Source organism: Hevea brasiliensis, chromosome 17 (genome assembly GCF_030052815.1).
Source record: "Hevea brasiliensis isolate MT/VB/25A 57/8 chromosome 17, ASM3005281v1, whole genome shotgun sequence".
In the NCBI taxonomy this organism is placed as follows: domain Eukaryota; kingdom Viridiplantae; phylum Streptophyta; class Magnoliopsida; order Malpighiales; family Euphorbiaceae; genus Hevea; species Hevea brasiliensis.
This window is the reverse complement of record NC_079509.1, coordinates 3,420,748-3,439,266: the sequence shown is the minus strand read 5'-3', so window position 1 is coordinate 3,439,266 and position 18,519 is coordinate 3,420,748. Positions and strand designations below refer to the sequence as shown.

General features: G+C 35.5%; 2 protein-coding genes and 1 non-coding gene across 12 annotated transcripts; 1 reads left to right on the top strand and 2 right to left on the bottom strand.

Annotated features, from left to right (window-relative positions):
- Positions 1 to 880: 880 nt before the first annotated feature.
- Positions 881 to 952, bottom strand: TRNAM-CAU (transfer RNA methionine (anticodon CAU)). Its single transcript has one exon. It is a non-coding gene; the product is annotated as a tRNA-Met (tRNA).
- Positions 953 to 2,335: 1,383 nt separating this feature from the next.
- Positions 2,336 to 5,934, top strand: LOC110637506 (probable inactive receptor kinase At4g23740). 6 transcript variants are annotated; one of them, XM_058139917.1, is made up of 4 exons: positions 2,336 to 3,038; positions 3,425 to 3,834; positions 3,907 to 4,746; positions 4,995 to 5,934. In XM_058139917.1, exons 2-4 carry the CDS (start codon positions 3,516 to 3,518, stop codon positions 5,651 to 5,653), a joined length of 1,818 nt encoding a protein of 605 aa, XP_057995900.1. In that variant the 5' UTR covers positions 2,336 to 3,038; positions 3,425 to 3,515; the 3' UTR covers positions 5,654 to 5,934. The 6 variants fall into 6 exon arrangements, with proteins under 6 accessions (XP_057995900.1, XP_021643328.2, XP_021643329.2 ...); XM_021787636.2 differs by having other exon boundaries at positions 3,425 to 4,746; XM_021787637.2 differs by having other exon boundaries at positions 2,336 to 3,042; positions 3,425 to 4,746.
- A 672-nt stretch (positions 5,935 to 6,606) lies between these two features.
- On the bottom strand, positions 6,607 to 13,339 carry LOC110637507 (uncharacterized). Of its 5 annotated transcripts, none has more exons than XR_009145677.1 (4): positions 12,913 to 13,059; positions 7,977 to 8,068; positions 7,082 to 7,140; positions 6,607 to 6,912 (listed from the first exon to the last, which is right to left on the bottom strand). XR_009145677.1 is itself a non-coding variant. In XM_021787640.2 (4 exons), the coding sequence occupies exons 1-4, from the start codon at positions 13,187 to 13,189 to the stop codon at positions 6,782 to 6,784; spliced, it is 720 nt and encodes a 239-aa protein (XP_021643332.2). In that variant the 5' UTR covers positions 13,190 to 13,339; the 3' UTR covers positions 6,607 to 6,781. The 5 variants fall into 5 exon arrangements, 2 of the variants coding, with proteins under 2 accessions (XP_021643332.2, XP_021643333.2); XR_009145679.1 differs by having other exon boundaries at positions 6,607 to 6,846; positions 7,082 to 7,123; XM_021787640.2 differs by lacking the exon at positions 7,977 to 8,068 and adding an exon at positions 7,658 to 7,976 and having other exon boundaries at positions 6,607 to 6,846; positions 12,913 to 13,339.
- Between the last annotated feature and the right edge of the window lie 5,180 nt (positions 13,340 to 18,519).

Here is an 18,519-nt window from a genome sequence, read left to right as displayed (position 1 = left end):
GTTGACTAATAATCAGTTTGAATATTAGCGGATGAATCCTCACAACCTTACATCTTATTCGTATAGCTTTACAATTTAACAACATTAACTAAGGTTTTAATCCACTCTTTCCATATCACAAATTAGGGTTCGTTCAAGAAGGACAAGCACTAAATTAAATGTCAGTGCATAATTTATCTTAGAAGATCTAGGAATTTGAACAACAACTAAATGGATCGTGCTTAATTTCTACCCACAATTCAAAAAGAAAATGCAAAAGGTTTGCTTATTAAATGCTAAAAATTGTCCTCAAACAGATCACAGTTATGTTTGTTTCATGGGAAAAAATTTTGGAAAATACATTCATATCTAGTCTAGCTTCTGACTTTTCACTCATTTTCTCGGTAAGCAAACAGAGGATTGAGCGATAATCTTCAACACAAGAATGCCACAGCCATTAAACTAAAATTAACTTTGACTTTGAGGTATGAAATGGAAAATAATAATTAATAAATTTTGTTGGAAAAACAAAAAATAAAGAAGAGGGAAAGGAGCAGACAAAAAGAAGAGAAATAGCAAGAAATTTGAAGAACTTAGAGGGAGAGAAGCAAAGTCTTATCAACAGAGAGAAAATTGGAGATCGCACTCGCAGATGTGGGAGATTCTTTTGGTTTTCTTTATTTATCCCGAGATTTTGGATCTTTTAATTTCAGGGTTTTGATTTGTTTCCTACTGTGTCTGAGTCTCCTTCCTTCGGCGACAAATGGCACAAGGGCAGCCCACCCAATAAGGACTCGTGGTTACGAGACGAAGAAGCAAGGCCGCGACGTCGTTTGCGTGCAGTATAAACGGGGGACGAAAAAACAAAGAAAAACAACAGAGTTAGGAAGCCACACTGACATATCAGAGCCTGGTTTCGATCCAGGGACCTGTGGGTTATGGGCCCACCACGCTTCCGCTGCGCCACTCTGATTTGTTGCTTATTAAAAAATGTATCAAAAAATTTGAAACCAAATCAATTCTGAATTGGACCAAAATGAGCCGATTCAATTTAAAAATTAGATTTTATATAATATAAAAAATCAAACCGAAATAAATTTGAAATAGATCCTATTATTTCGATTTCAATCTTTCTAAACCTTAATTAATAAAATAACTGATTACAATTCAAAACTGGGTGACTACCCCTACTTCAAACCAAAAAAATGCATAAATCTTAGGCTACCAGCTGCCTAAAGAAAATTAAACTCTAGTTAAATTTAATATTATTTAAAAAAAATTGAATTTTAATTAAAATTCAAAATCAAAATTTCCATGAAAATAATTTTAATATTACAATTCATTTATACAAATAGAATCTTACGCTTTAAAAAGAAAAATGATTAATTAACATGAACAGAACTTTTTTTATTATGCAATTTCTGAGATTGAAAATTAATGTTAGCGTTTATATTTTTCCTTGGGGAGGTTCAATTCATCAGATGTGACGTTTAAAAGCATGCCATACGAAAAAAGGAGAATAAATAATTGTTAGTTTATTAACTGTAATATAATAATATTACTGCTTCGAAATCTAATTTATATTTAATCAAGCGGTAAATAATTAAAATATTCTAAGGGTGGTCGGCGAGGTAGCAGCCATGGCGCCTCGCTCTTGGCTATGTTTATTTATTATTTTCATGTGGCATTTCATCATTAGAAACGTAGATGGACGAGTGTGTCACGCAATGAATTAATTTAATGACATTCTTTAAATTATTTGTCAATTAAAACAATTACAAATGACATTTCAATATAAAAGAAAATTATTTATAAGCTTTTATTTATTGAGTAAAATTTTGAATGCTTTATATAAGCTTTTTGCCTTTATATATATATAACTTGCATTAGGCAGAAACGTCATCAGCCAAAACTGGACAAACTCATAAATTCCATGGGCATGAGAAGCCATCAGGTGTGCGACTCGGTTGCTTTCTGTTCTTTGCTTAAGGTTTGAAACGTCAAGAAAATCAATTTATCCATCTAATCTTGATGAGCACATTCATAGATACCAGCCCAAAATTACATAATTTAATAATGCTACCCAACTTTGCTAACAAATTAATGCCTTCTTAAAATAAACATAATCAACTTTGCTAACCAATTTATTATTATGTTCCACAGTGAATGAACGCCAACCATCGATAATTTTCATTATTATTATAATTAAAATTTTCGTAAGAAAATGAAAATTGCAGGCGATGTGAAGTGAATATTGTAGGCAATAAGTGGCGTCATGTAATCCATTGATCTCTGTAAAAATAATAATAATAATAATTTTCCTGTGAGTGATGCAATTCCCACCGTCCATTTAATTATTGCAGTTTGGATGGTCAGCACCGATTATAAAACATAAATCAATAATAACAGTTTCTTCTAGGAAGACGCAACAGCATATATCCATGGCGGAAACAGAGCTGATCACGTACGCTAGCTATGGTCCACACTTTGGCTAGGGTAAGCTATATATATTTATAATACTATAGTAGCAGCAGCATCAGCAGTAGTTGGTTGTGGCTTCTAATATCTCTGCTTCTCTTTTAATGAATTGTCTCGCTCGCACTTTGTCTCCACATGCAACCCTCCTGTTCTTGCGCTATGATAATCTTCTTTCTTTATTGAATAAAGAAATGATGCACGGCTATTTATTTGATATTCAATGATGATCTAATTGTTTCTTGCATGTGATGCTGCTCTCGCAAGCAAAAACAGCTCATATCAATCATCATTTATAATCATCTTTTACATTGTCAAGAAAGATCCCTCCGTTCTTCTACTATTTCTTTTTTAGTTTCTTTCTTTTTTGGTCTCTCAAGAACGTAACATACCGGCTGCTTCTGTCTTCTTTCTCCTTCTGCTTCTCCATCAACTTTATTATCTGTTTCTCTTTTTTTTTTTTTTTTTTACTTGGAAATGCATAGTTGAATTTCTCAACAGTTTTGGTTTATGGGGGAGAGAGAGATTCAGCGATCGATGACTTCTTGTGGGTCTTTTGCAAATCCTGATGCAATCTGCATTTGGTACGTAAGTGGATTTTTTGTACACAACTCTTTACGTGCTGCTTTTTATGTTTGGTTTCTGAGAAAATGAAAGAAAATGATTGATGACTCATGCATAGGATTAGGACTAGCAATTTTGGATTATTCTCTAATCTATCGTTTAGGTAGAATGGTGCTCCGAAAGTCAAACAAGTAACTAACAGTCACTAGTTTTCTAATCATGGTTAAGTTGATAATTTTGACCAGGGTAGCCTAACAAAGTCATACGAATCATTCTTTTTTAGAAAAGTATCAAGAAATGTCTCTGCTACTTCAAATCACAATCAACATTCAACCTTACTGTAATCTTTCTCTTTTTTTTTTTTTCTGTTCCTAATCTGATCCATCTTTTACCCATATTCATGCAGATGCAACCAGGTTTTGCATTAGATACTCGGCTTTTCAATCTCAATTTTTCTTCCACTGTTGGTTTTTCAACTTGCTGAGAGGAAAACAAGCATGAAAATGAACCTCCTGTTCATTTTCTCTGCGATTCTATTCTTAGGAGCAGTTTCTTTACCAGCCATTGCAGAGCCAGTTGAGGATAAACAAGCTTTACTAGATTTCCTTGGCAACATTCATCACTCCCATTCTCTCAATTGGAAGCAGAACTCTTCTGTATGCAGTGAGTGGACAGGTGTGACCTGCAACGGTGATCAGTCTAGAGTTGTGGCCCTCAGGTTGCCTGGAGAAGGAATTCAAGGCCCAGTCCCACCAAACACTCTCAGTCGTCTCTCGGCAGTTCAGATCCTGAGCCTCAGATCGAATGGCATATCAGGTACTTTCCCTTTAGATTTCTCCAAACTCGAAAACTTAACCGGGCTTTATCTTCAATTCAACAACTTCTCAGGTCCACTGCCTTCAGATTTCTCAATGTGGGAGAATCTTTCAATTCTTGATCTCTCAAATAATGGGTTTAATGGTAGCATTCCAACTGCAATGTCAAATTTGACACACCTTACCTCTTTGAACCTCGCTAACAACTCGCTTTCGGGTGTTATTCCTGATATCAATGTTCCTAGTTTACAATCTCTAAATTTAGCCAACAATAATCTCACTGGAAGCGTGCCTCGGTCTCTTTTAAGGTTTCCAAGTTGGGCATTTTCTGGTAACGAACTTTCATCAGAAACTGTCCTTCCTCCAGCCCTTCCATTTCAGCCACCAAGTCCTCAACCACCAAGGAAATCCAAGAAACTGAGTGAACCTGCAATATTGGGGATTGTACTAGGCGGCTGCGTTCTTGGGTTTGTAATCATTGCTCTGTTGATGGTTTGCTGCTACTCGAAGAAAGACCAGAAAGGTGGTTTACCAACAAAGTCGCAAAAGAAGGAGGGGTCTTTGAAGAAAAATACTTCAGAAGGCCATGACAAGAATAATAGGCTTGTGTTCTTTGAGGGTTGTAATCTTGCATTTGACTTGGAGGACTTATTGAGAGCATCTGCTGAAGTGCTTGGGAAGGGAACTTTTGGTACAACTTACAAGGCTGCTCTTGAGGATGCAAACACTGTAATGGTGAAGAGATTGAAGGAAGTGCCTGTGTCTAAGAAAGAGTTTGAGCAGCAGATGGAAGTGATTGGAAGTATTCGGCACCGAAATGTATCTGCACTGAGGGCATATTACTATTCAAAGGATGAGAAACTGACAGTGAGTGATTACCATGAGCAGGGGAGTGTTTCTGCAATGCTACATGGTATGTCAAAAGCCTTTTTCCTTTTTTTTTTTTTTTCAATCTTTATCTCCTTTGGTTTGCCATTTATCTTTTCCTTATAATCTTACTTACACTGAACTCATTTGCAGACTTTAAATTCTAGAATTGATGTTGCTTCATGTCCATTATGTGGTTGCTAATCCTCCTAATGTATAAGATTGCTAACTTAAGAAATTACTCAGCTGTAGTTTGCAGAAACGTTACTGATAGAAAATGCATATCAAAATTAGCAGGTAAAAGAGGGGAAGGCAGGATTTCTTTGGACTGGGAAACGAGGCTGAAAATTGCAATTGGTGCAGCAAGGGGCATTGCACATATCCACACACAGAATGGTGGCAAACTTGTCCATGGAAACATCAAAGGCTCAAACATTTTCCTCAATTCTGAGGGATATGGCTGCATATCCGATATCGGTTTGGCTGCATTGATGAGTCCAATGCCCCCGGCAGCAATAAGGGCTGCAGGGTACCGTGCCCCTGAAGTAACAGACTCTAGGAAAGCAACTCACGCATCTGATGTCTACAGTTTTGGGGTCTTGCTGCTTGAGCTTCTGACTGGAAAATCCCCCATGCATTCCACAGGTGGTGATGAGGTTGTTCACTTGGTGAGGTGGGTGCATTCTGTGGTAAGGGAGGAATGGACTGCTGAAGTATTTGATGTTGAACTTTTAAGATACCCTAATATTGAGGAGGAAATGGTAGAGATGTTACAAATAGGAATGAATTGTGTGGTGAGGATGCCAGAACAGAGACCGATAATGCCTGATGTAGTTAAAATGGTGGAGGACATTCGAAGAGGGAGTACCGAAAACCCACCATCCACCGAAGTTTCAACACCGACACCACAGTCTGCAGATGTGGCTTTCACTTCTGCTCCACCTCCCCAGTGAGATTCTTTTGCCTGCCATTAGCTGTCTTGACATATATATTTTTTTTCATAATTTCAATTAATTTAAATTCAGCAATTGGTTATAATTGGTTGAGCTGTTTGCGTATCTTTATATTTCTGAGACTCAAAACTAGTTAGCTACCGTACTGCCTAACCCAATTCAAGTCAAAAGGCAAGTTGGGTCCTTGGCTGTTGTATCATTTAGTTAGGACTTGATTGTTAAGCATGTGGAGTTTACTGGTTTTGCTACCTAATGCAACCAAATTAAAATATTTATTTGTCCGTTTGTGCCTTGGGTACACTTGCATGTGAAGAATGTACAGGTTTCCAGTACCATGACTCCCTGCCCAAATCTACCCAATCAATGATTGTAAACCATGAAAACAGCCCCTTTCCATTTGATTTAGAAGGACCTCACAGCTACCATGTTCCTGGACTGGTTATATATCAAAGATATTTGCTCATGAACTAAACTTAGCAATGACCACCATAATGTGCACAGCTGCAACAGCTTTCCGCTGTGCAACCTTCTGACATGGGAGCTCTTGGAAGATTCAACAGTTTCTAAATATACACGAGCAAAACCAACCTTTTTTAATCTTATGTAATTTGTATTGTAATTGTGACTTAAATTGTACAGAGTATATACATGCACACATCTTCAGAAGCTAGAGAGAAAAAAAAATGCACAAGCATTAGCATGGACTTCAGGATCAGGTTACTGATAAGCAATTTGTATAGTTTCAAGTCCAAGTTGCAACCGTCGGATCAGGCCTAGATATGAACTCTTCCATTAGGATCATAGTTTCTGTTTCCATGTATGCCAGTATCTTTTACACTGACGATACCTTCCCTTCTCCACCTTATTTCCCTTATAAAACATAATAAAAGACTAAAGCAAATGGTTGCCAGCCTCAAGCAATTTGTAGGACTAAACTGAAATACCCAAGAATCAGCATAGAAAAAAACTTCTATATTACTTATTCTCATTTCATACATTCGAATGGAGTCTGTTTCGTATTGAACAACTATTGTTCTTTTACTATAAAAATTACACACAAAAAAAAATACACTGAAGGAATGAAAAAGCTAAATTTCATTGGCATTGGCCTTGATGCTGAGTTGTAACTCACAATGTAATGAATCTTAATGATCTTGTGTCTTTACAATGAAAAATGCTGATTCCCACATAGTCTACAAACATATGAAGGCATGTATAAGCTGCAACTCACTTCCTGACAATTCTAGTTTTAACACCAACTGAAATCAGAGAGAGAGAGAGATGACGAAAAAAGGCTTTACAAGTAGAAACAACCCATACAACCCAGAATTAAGACATGATAAACTAATAGCACAAGTCGTCTTGTAGCTATAGTCTTCTTGTAATGGCTGGAGAAAGGAGAAATTTTCATAGCATAGCATCACTAACCTTCTACTTCCTCAAATTTAACTTCTTTCACCAATTCAGCAGCTGCATGATACTCGAAACTGTAAAGATAAGTGGCATTATCAATTAACAAAGAAAATCCAACATAACAAATGTTGACAGCAACTCTTCCAACAATGATGTTCTTAAGCAATAACATTCATAGATATCTCATACTATTGCTTGTGCTTTTAGGCCAAAGAATTATTCTCTCCAATACCAAAATTATTCACTCCCTCTTATCTAAGAAGACCTCTCTATCCCTTTCTGATCATAACTAATTCCCCAGGTCTGCACATGCTCATAAATACATGTAACAGACTGGCTACAAAGTCAATGGCAGAGGTAAACAGCTCATACCAAATATTCCTATTCTACAAGGCAACTACTGTAAGGCAAGTGTATCAAGCACTGCAAACAAAAAATAATGAACGAATGTGCTCTTAAGGATCAATACTATTAAACCTAGCATGCCCTTGTATAAAGCATCTATTGAGTAGTCCCTCATGAAAACCTTAAGAAGTAACACATTTAATAACATAATAAGATTGACAACTGACACCAACAGATTTCTTCTACCTATTGGAGAAAACCGCCTCAAGTTCGTAGTCAGATGCACTCTTTGTAGCTTCAACTAACACGGTGACAGTTTCTGTCTTTCGCGTGCTAGCCATAGGTATATCATACTCTGTTGGAATGATGATTGCAAAGAAATTATCACGTAATTCACTCAAAAATATCTTTTCCACAGATCCTAATGCTATGCGCCGTTTAAGTGCATCATTCTCCGGGTCAACAATATAAATGGCAAAGTCTATTATTAATAATATACGTCGTTTCACCTTCCCTGAACTAGTGAATTTCAATACTTTATCAGAAAAGAGAACTTGGTTGTCACCTGCAAAAATCAAATGGAGCACAACTTGGGAAAACGTCAGATTGTCCCTGAAATATACTTCCTCACAAAGGGGTGAAATCTTCTATTAAGCACTGCCACAGATCCATTAGATCATCAGAGAGAAAAACTTTTTTTTTTTTTAATGTGCACACTCATTTTAATTTGGCATGACTGTGTTTAAATTTGTGTGTTTTGAAAGTAAGGTAGGGTAGGTGCATTAAAGGGGACGTTAGAGCACACTAGCATTCTTTCGCAGATGAGGCTTTACAATGATATTTCTACAAAAATGTTAAGATAAAACACTATTTAACACTTTCAGGATTCATAATTCATTTACCTTGCAGCAATAATTTTATCTTGTAACAATGATTAACTAGAAAGCCACAACACCTAGGCCAAATAAATAAGAATGAACTGATTTTTGAAGCACATGCATCAGTTACTACAATCCATGACGGTTTTGCATGAAACTGAGAAGCATGCAGTATCTGATGCACCATGTGAGAAGAACTTAAGGACCAAAGGTCATGCACCTATGCAGTAACTAATGACAACCATTAAACCCAAAATTTCATAGTTCATACTTCCTTGTGAGGTTTAACAAGAAACAAAACAGAAACCAGAACAATTGGATTTGAACGTGATATTTATTGAAGTAAATGCTAGGCTTTATATAGCCTTTACTACAAACAGAAAAACGAAATATCTGCTAAAACATGCTAAATATAGCAGTAAGAGTATATACTAACTAAAAATAGCTCTGTCCCAGAATAGGACTTATTGACTCATTCAAACTACCAACAATCCTCCCTTGAACTCATTCCTCAATTAGTTCAACAGCATACACCAAGTTCTTGACGCAATGAAAGCTTCTAACTTGAGTGGTTTCGTCATCACATCTGCAAGTTGTTCTTTGGTGCCACAGAACTGTAATTCAACAATACCTTCTTTAACTAAATCTCTGAGAAAATGGAACCTCACCCTTATGTGCTTGGATCGTCCATGTAAAACAGGATTTTTAGATAACTTGATGGTTGAAGTATTATTACACATCAAAGCAGTCCCTTCTTCCTATGAATGACCAATTTCTTCTAGTATTCTTCTCATCCAAATGGCTTGACAAGCACAAGCTGAATTCGTTGACAAGGTAACAATGGGTTGCGAAGACCACGCCTCCTCCACTAAATGCATAGAGGTGCATCTATGTCGCCATAACCAACCAACCTCTGCCACCTCTTAAAAGTCCATACCTTTAAATACCTTAGCACCCTTTTTATTGCAGCAAAGTGAAGCTTTGTAGGGTTGGCCATGAACCGACTAATGAATCTCACAACGAACATAAGATCGGGTCGTGAAGCTGTGAGGTACATCAAGCTTCCCACCATTTGTTTGAATTGCGTTGCATCAACTCATCTCTCGCTCAACTTTTGACCAGAACAATCGGATTACTGATTATAGTTCTCCATCCCAAATCGTTGTAGAACTTCGCTAGCATACTTCCTTTGGCAAATAAAAATTCCAAAGTTGAATTATCTCAATGCCAAGAAAAACCTCATTGGTCCCAAGTCTGTCAAATTTTTCCATGGAATGTTTAAAATCAAGCAATTTATCATCATCACTATAACGGATCATCTACATATACACTCACAATTAAAATTTTCTCTCCTTCTTCTTGACAAACAAGGTTTGTTCATTGGGCCGCTTCAAAACCTTCTTTGATAAAATAAGACTCAATCCTTAAACCGTAGAGGGCTTTTCTCAACTTGTACACCATTTTCTCACTTAACCTTTCGGTTGTTCGATGTACACATCTTCCTCCAGTTCTCCATGCAAGAAGGCTGACTTGACATCCAACTGATACAATTTCCTCCCACAGATTATGAGGAAGCAGTAAAAAGCAAAAATGGAGGATGGCCATGGATGATGAGATAAAATCCATTGAGAAGAATCACACCTGGTACTTGATGGATTTACCAGCTGGAGCCAAGAAGGTTGGCGTGAAGTGGATTTATAAGACAAAATTCAATGAGCATGGAGAGGTTGACAAATACAAAGCAAGGCTAGTCGTAAAGGGTACACCAATAGATTACAGGTTTTCGCACTGTGGCTCGAATGGAATGATTATTGCACAAAGAAAATTGTATCGGATGTCAAGTCAGCCTTCTTGCATGGAGAATCGAGGAAGATGTGTACATCGAACAACCGAAAGGTTAAGTGAGAAAATGGTGTACAAGTTGAGAAAAGCACTACGGTTTAAAATGAGTCTTATAAATCCACTTCACGCCAACCTTCTTGGCTCCAAATCCATCAAGTACTGTGTGATTCTTCTCAATGGATTTTATCTCATCATCCATGGCCATCCTCCATTTTTGCTTTTCTTCCTCATAACTGTGGGATCGGAGATCACAAGGTGGGCCATCATGTTTGTTTCATCTTCATCGACAAGCCCTCACCAAACAAAATCGCCTTGCTCCCAAATCTCTTTCGAGATCGGAAGTGCCCTCTGTTGGTAAAATAACATTTTGCCAGTGTTCTTCTTCGCCGATGTCATTACCCCATTCTAATTCAAGTAATTGTTTCTCTTGAGAGTCTGCTCCAATCCCAAGCCCGATTCTCTTGAACACCACATCGCCAATTTTTTTGCAATCGGATCATACATCCTGTATCCTTTGGATTCTTGGCTAAATCCAAAGAATCTCTTTACTTCAAGTTTTGTTCTTTTTTATGTGTACATGGAATAATCCATCAAGGTTTCTCCCACTCCAAGCTTCCTCGAGTCTTGTCTTTTACCGCTAGTGTGGGTGATCTGCTTAAAATATGAAACGAAAACTTTAGGTATTTGTTTTTGGTTAAAATTGCCCTCACTAGATTCATCACGGTTTGATTCTTCCGTGTTGTGGAGTATAGGCCATGGTCGGTTGTCGCTTTACTGAACTCGAGTTGAACTCCCTCCTCTATCTCAAGCATTTAATTGGAAACCCAATTTCTTTTTCCACAAGCACTTTAAAGCATTTAAAATGGTAGAATGTTTTCAACAAGAAAATAACACCAGGCTTTCCTTGAAAAATCATCTATAAAACATAACAAGTACCTCTTATGGCATATATCATGAACAAGGCCCGCTTGTTCTGCTCTCCAATTGCTCCTTTTGGGATTGGGTTCCGATGTTGCTTGCCCTTTACACATGCTTCACATGGGGACGTTGGTGTTGAGATTTTAGGCAATCCAAAACCATGTTCTTAGGTATGTAAGCCTTTGTAAGATGCCCATATCGATTGTGCCACAAAATCGATTCATCCCAACTTGAAAACAATTTTCATTAACCACCGTAGTAGGTGTTTCACCAAGCGAATAAACATGCGGTTTGCACTCATCACCGATTCGCCATCTTTCCTTTCGGATGATAGACTTTAAACAAAATTGCGACACCCTTTTCTTGTAATTGACCTACACTCAGTTATTTTTCAGTCAAGGACACATCACTTACAAGATAGCATATTATAACCCCTTTTCCAAGAACCTTCATTCTTGTGTTATTTCCAAGCTTGACCGAATGGGTGAAATCGGTGTCTAAGCTTGAAAACATCTTCGAGTTACCACACATATGATTCAACAACCCGAATCTCATCACTCCTGTCTCATGGAGTTCGACATACGCCATTAGAAGCAACTCATCTTCTTCCTCCAATTCGCATAATTGGCTTCCTTGCTTGAATTGCACTCATATTGGAAATGCCCTAAATCATGGCATTTGTAACATTCAACGGTAGCTTTGTTAAACATCTACCTCGCTCTATAGGAGCCTCTTCCTCTGTCGAGTTTGAGCTTTTGTTCGTGAACCACCAAGGTGCTGGAGTTCATCACATGGTTTCAATATCTTTTGACTCTTCAATGGATAATAAGTGAATTTATAAATTTTCTCAACAATTTTGGTATCCGTCATTTCTTCTCCATTACTTCTCATTTTGTTTGCTACCACCATTACCCTTGCAAAATATTCGGTGATAGTCTCATCTTCATTTCAAGAACCTCAAATTGTTAAGAAGAGATTTCTTCACTTTCAAATTTCCACCAAACTTCTTCTTCAATGAATCCTATTTTTATCCGTTCAAAGACTATCCTATCTATTGCTTGAAATAGATAATGCTTCACTTGATGATCCTTGGTTTTCGGCTTTGGTTCTTCAAAACCATTCTCTATCAAGCTCCAAAGACCTTTAGCTCTAAGGAGATTCTCCATCAGCTCACTCCAATGATCGTAGTGACCATCAAAGTGAGGAATTTTGGTCAAGGTCTTATCGTCACTCATCCTCGCGGTGTTTGATCACTCAACTATTGTTGCTTTCACGTGAGGTTTAACAAGAAACAAAACGAAGCGTAACAATTGGATTTGAACGTGATATTTATTGAAGTAAATGCTAGGCTTTATATAGCCTTTACTACAAACAGAAAAACGAAATATCTGCTAAAACATGCTAAATATAGCAGTAAGAGTATATACTAACTAACAGAAAATAGCTCCTGTAGAATAGGACTTATTGACTCATTCAAACTACCAACATTCCTTCACACAACAATCCAAAATGCTTCAACTTCGTGACTGTCGAAACTATCGAAGTTTTAATTTTGATACTCATTTATGAAGTAAAAGCAATGAAATTATCCTATTTCCACGAACTCAAATATCCTATATCAGTTCAATTCATATGGAGTTTGATGGTAAGAAAAATTTCTATGATGTAATAAAATGCCATCATTTGTAGCCTAAAATCCTTGAAAGATAAGGAACTTGGACAAGCGGCTGAATCTTAATAGAAAATCTAGAACCAACTCAAAAGAACTAACAGACAAACGAAGCCACAATCAATCATCAATTGAAAAAAAAAAAAAGAAGAAAAAAAGCCAAATCATCATCAAATCTCGCAATTCAATCTAACCTTGTTTTTGCAAAATCTTCATCAAATAAGGATGCGACGGAACGTCGAGGTAGTCCCCTTTTATATCTCTATGAAGAGATGCTTTTCTTCGAACCTTGATGCCCATGAAGGGCTCATGATCTTTGCTCACATTGCTCCTCGATGGTTTCAATCGCAATCTACTCTCATCTTCCTCATCGTAATTTCCATCTACGGCGAAGCCGTCATCTACATCGTCATACTTGGGCAACTGAGACTCATCGATTTGTACTCGCCGGTTAGACTTGTACTTCCTCATTATTGGATAATAGGGCGGCCTCCGGATCGGTGAGGCTAAGCGAGTTGAATTTTTGGGAAAGTGAGATGATGGTTTTGCGGAGTCTAACTTGCTCCGAGGTGCTTGTTACGCAACATGTGCTCTCGCACCAGCCACCTCAAATTATTGGGTCGCACATTTGGGTTGGCATGTTGTCGAAAGGCCACGTAGACATGAGATTTTTTTATCAACTTTTATTTATTTCAAGAATTCTCCAACTTGACTGTTAAAATTACCGTAAAAATTTATTTTTTAAATATATTACTAAATTTAACTCAATTCAAATAAATTTTTATCCAAAAAATTTGAGGTCGACTATATGAATTCACTTTCTGCACTCTAAACGATTTTGGGTTAAATTCTCAGAAATCTATAATGTTTCTAAGTTATATTGTACTAGTCTCCTCCAAGTTAATTTAGGTTTACCAATTTTTTTTCTTTCTATTCTCTAATATAATGTGCTCTACTTGTCTAACTGGAGCTTCATATGTCTACGCTTCACATGACTAAACCATCTTAATCTCCCTTCTCTCAACTTATCCTCAATTGGCATTACTCCTACCTTTTCTTTAATACTCTCATTACGGACTTTATCTAGTCTAGTATGACCACTCATCCACCTTAACATTCTCATCTCCGCAACTCTTATCTTAGACGCATAGTACTCCTTCAGTGCCCAAGACTCACTACCATATAACATAGCCGGTCGTATGACTGTACGATAAAATTTTCCTTTCAACTTATTGGGAATCTTGCGATCACATAAAACTCTCGTGGTATGTCTCCACTTCAACCATCCGGCTTTAATCCTATGACTAACAACCTCCTCACATCCCTCATCTACTTGAATGACTGAACCGAGATATTTAAAGTGATTACTTTGGGACAGTACCACTCTATTCAAACTAACTCATTCCCTATCACCAGTTTGGCCTTCACTGAACTTGCAATGCATGTATTCTGTCTTCGTTCTACTTAACTTAAAGCCCTTTGACTCTAGAGTACTTTTTCAAAGCTCTAGCTTTCTATTGACTCCTTCTCACGTCTCATCTATCAGAACAATATCATCCGTAAATATCATACACCAAGGAATACTCTTTTGTATATGTTTCGTCAATTCATCTAAAAGTAATGTAAAATGTAAAAAAGTAAGGGCTTATAGCTGATCCTTAGTGTAATCCAATTGAGATCGAAAAATCTCTTGTGTCCCCTCCCACTGTACGCATGATAGTAGTTGCTCTTTCATACATATCTTTCAACACTTGTATGTACCTAATAGATACCCTTTTTTGTTCTAACACACTCCATAAGACATCTCTTGGAACACTGTCATAAGCCTTCTCCAAATAAAAAAAAACCATGTGTAGATCTTTCTTCACATCTCTATATTTCTCCATCAAGCTTCTAATGAGAAAGATCTCTTTCATAGTTGAATGACCAGGCATGAAGCCAAATTGATTGAGAGAGATAGAAGTATCATGACGTAGTCGATTTTCCACAACTCTCTCGTACAACTTCATAGTATGGCTCATGAGTTTAATTCTCCTATAGTTTGAACAACTCTGTATGTCTCCCTTATTTTTAAAAATAGGTATTAAAATACTCCTCCTCCATTCATCAGGTATTTTCTTTAAGTTCAGAATCTTATTAAATAATTTAATTAACCATGCCACTCACATATCTTCCAAACACTTTCACACTTCAACTGGTATTCCATCGGGTTCACAGGCTTTGCCCACTTTCATTCTCTTAAGTGCTTCCTTTACTTATAAAGATCTAATCCTTCTAGTATAATTCACATTCTTTTCTATTGTTCTATAGTCTATATTCACGCTATTACCATTTTGACTATTATTAAAGAGATTATTAAAATAATTTCTCTATCTTTCTTTAATGTCCTCATCTTTCACCAATACTTTTCCTTCTTTATCCTTAATGCACTTAACTTGATTGAGATCTTAACATTTCCTTTCTCTCCTCCTTACTAATCTATAAATATCTTTCTCTCATTCTTTAGTTCCAAGTTTCTAATATAACTTTTCAAATGTCTGTGCTTTTGCTTAACTAACTTCCTTTTTTCCCTCTATCTTTGCTATATTGTACTGTTCATATGCCTCATTATTATCACATTTAGGTAATTTCTTATACTATTCCCTTTTTTTCTTCACTGCCTTTTGTACTTCTTCATTTCACTACCATCTCTCTTTTGAGGGTGGTCCATGTCATTTAGACTCTCCGAGTACTTTTCTAGCTACTTCTCTAATCTTTGATGCCATTTGTATCCACATATCATTGGCCTCCATATCTAGCTTCCATGCTTCAGACTCGAGAAACTCATTTTTGAACTTCACTTGCATTACTCTTTTGAACTCCAACCACTTTGTTCGAGCTACACTATTTCTTCTGACCTTACTTGAATTGTTCTTAAACTGGACATCCAATACCACTAACCGATGTTGACTTGTTAAAGCCTCTCCTGGAACGACCTTGCAATCCTTGTATAGAGCTCTATTTGTCTTCCTAGTTAAAAGGAAGTTAATTTGGCTTCTATGTTGCCCACTTTTGAAAGTCACTAAATGTGACTCTCTTTTTATAAAGTAGGTATTTGCTAGTATTAGGTCGTATGTCATATCAAAATCTATGATATTTTTCCCCTCCTCATTTCGACTGCCAAAACCAAAACCTCCATGAACATTCTCATAACCTTGATTATCACTTCCTACATGCTCATTCAAATCTCCACCAATGAAAACATTCTCTTCATTCGGTATGCTTTGCATTAAATCATCCATATCTTCCCAAAACTTTTGTTTACTCTCACTATCTAGTCCTATTTGTGGAGCGTAAATACTAACTACATTTATTGTTTCTCCTTCTACTACTATTTTTATTAGTATAATTCTATCTTCTACTCTTTTCACAACTATTACAGCGTCTTTCAATGTCTTATTTATGATTATACCCACTTCGTTCTTGTTTCTCTCCTTTCCGGTAAACCACAGTTTGTACCATAAATTACCAACTTCCTTGCTTTTCTCTCATACCCATTTATTCTCATGAATGCAAGCAATATTCACCATTCTCCTTTCAAAGGTATCCACAAACTTCATTAATTTTCCTGTAAGTGATCAAATATTCCAAGTACCAACTCTGATCCTCCTCCTATCCTGTTCATTCCTAATTAGTCTCATTCTATAATATCTTCTATTATTTTCTATGTCTATTTTATGTTCTATTTCACTGTCTGTTTACTATTTGTCCTATGGACTAACTTATTTACCCACACCCGTCCATGATGTGGGAACCTTTGCTCACTTAACACCACACTCGGGCGCCAATATGGCGCGTCGCTTTTGGTAAACATCCTATACCCTTGCATATTTCTCACTACACCTAGACTCCGATATAGTGTGTCGTTAGTAGAAAACGCCCCAACGTTTATATCATTTGAATCCATATCATAAGGTGTGAAGAAATTTTTACTCTAGTTGTCACTTATCGCAATCCTCTTCCTTTATTCGGACTTTAGACCGACTAAGCGCAATCTTTTAAACTAATAAAAAAATTATTTTTTAATAATATTTAAAATAATAATTTTTTCAATCTTTTAAATGGAATGTAGAACAGGTACATATTTCTTTAACTTAATTTTTTTAGTTTACCAATTTTTTTAATTTTTTTAGTTTACCAATTTTTTTTTCTTCACTTTTTATTTACATCGTACGCGTTTAAGCCGAATTAAATCGTTGGTTTTTTTTTTTATTTTTTGGTTAATTCGTTGGTCAAATATGTTTGAGAATAAAGAAACAGTCAAATGACGACATTTTTCTGACCAGTAGACCCATTTTAACGATTTCTCCTCCACAGCGATCTGACCAATTCACGAAAGAACAAAGACCGGAATCGAACCAGCGCCAGCCGGCCAACACCATATATATTAAAATCATGTACCCTAAGCTACCGTTCATGACAACAGTAACTTATAGTAAGATTTTTCTTTTTATTATATAATAAATTTAAGAGTTTTTTATTATAAAATATTTTATTTTAGGTAAGATTTTTTTTCAACTATTATATTATATCATATTAGATTTAAAGAGTTTTTAATTATAAAAAAAATTATTCATGAAACAGAGCTAAAGTTTTTCTTTTAAAATTTTTCTTTTAAATATTAAATTATTTAATTTTATATTTTTAATTATTTTGTATTATTAAATAATTACATTTTTCTCAATTATTAGTATAATTATAATGCATATGAAAATTGACACAAAATTTTTTTATGAAAAAAGTTGGCTCTAATGGTTTAGATATCAAATTATGTCAATTAATTAATAATATTATAAAATTTCAATAACAATAAAATTACATCCGTAACATCATACGGGCAAACATTCGATATTTTGGCATCGTAGTTTTTTAATTATTTTTTTTTAAATATCTTTTAAAAATTAATTTGAAAATATTTATTTTAAATATTTTTGTTATTACTTTTTCTTATAAAGTAAAACTAATTTTTTTAATAATTATATGAAATTATTAAAGTTTAATTTAATGATTAAATAAATAAAATAAAATTTTTAAAACAAAATAAATAAAATAAATTAAAAATAAAGCAACCTTAAAAAATCTAAATAACAAAGTCTAACGAATTTGATTTGTATATGCAAGCGCCAAAATATGACATTCGGTTTAAATCTATCATGGTTTGACTTGAAAATGAAATTGGATTAGTCTAATTGAGAATTATAAATAATATTGAAACAATCAAATTTATATTGATCAAAATTTACCTCAGACAAGATTAGAACTAATCAATTTTATTTAAAATAATTACATTTTTATTTAAAAATTAAAAATTTTAATCATTAAATTTAATTAAAATTAAATTGAGATTGGATTGAAGCCTTTAATTCAATCCCATTAATTCTAATTCTCGAATTAAAATCTATAGTTTCGTCTCAGATCGAACGGTCGAGGAGGTTTAATTCGCTTCAAGATCCCCTATTACAACGGTCCATGGACGATTCTAATTCATTTTCAATTTCCAACACCAAAGATAATAAGACAAAAAAATATATAATAAATAATATATTCATAATTTTATTTTCCATTTTCCATTTTCCATTTTCAAACTACCAAAAATAAATTAAAAAAAAAAAGTATTTGATTCGACGGCCGCTTTCGGCGAAAATTTGGGTTTTACGTGCAGAAAACGCCAAGTTGGGACCACCAATTACAGGAGAGAATATAACCAAATCGCAAACCGACGGTTGAAACCATCGAACAAAAAAGCAGTCCCAGGCATTTAT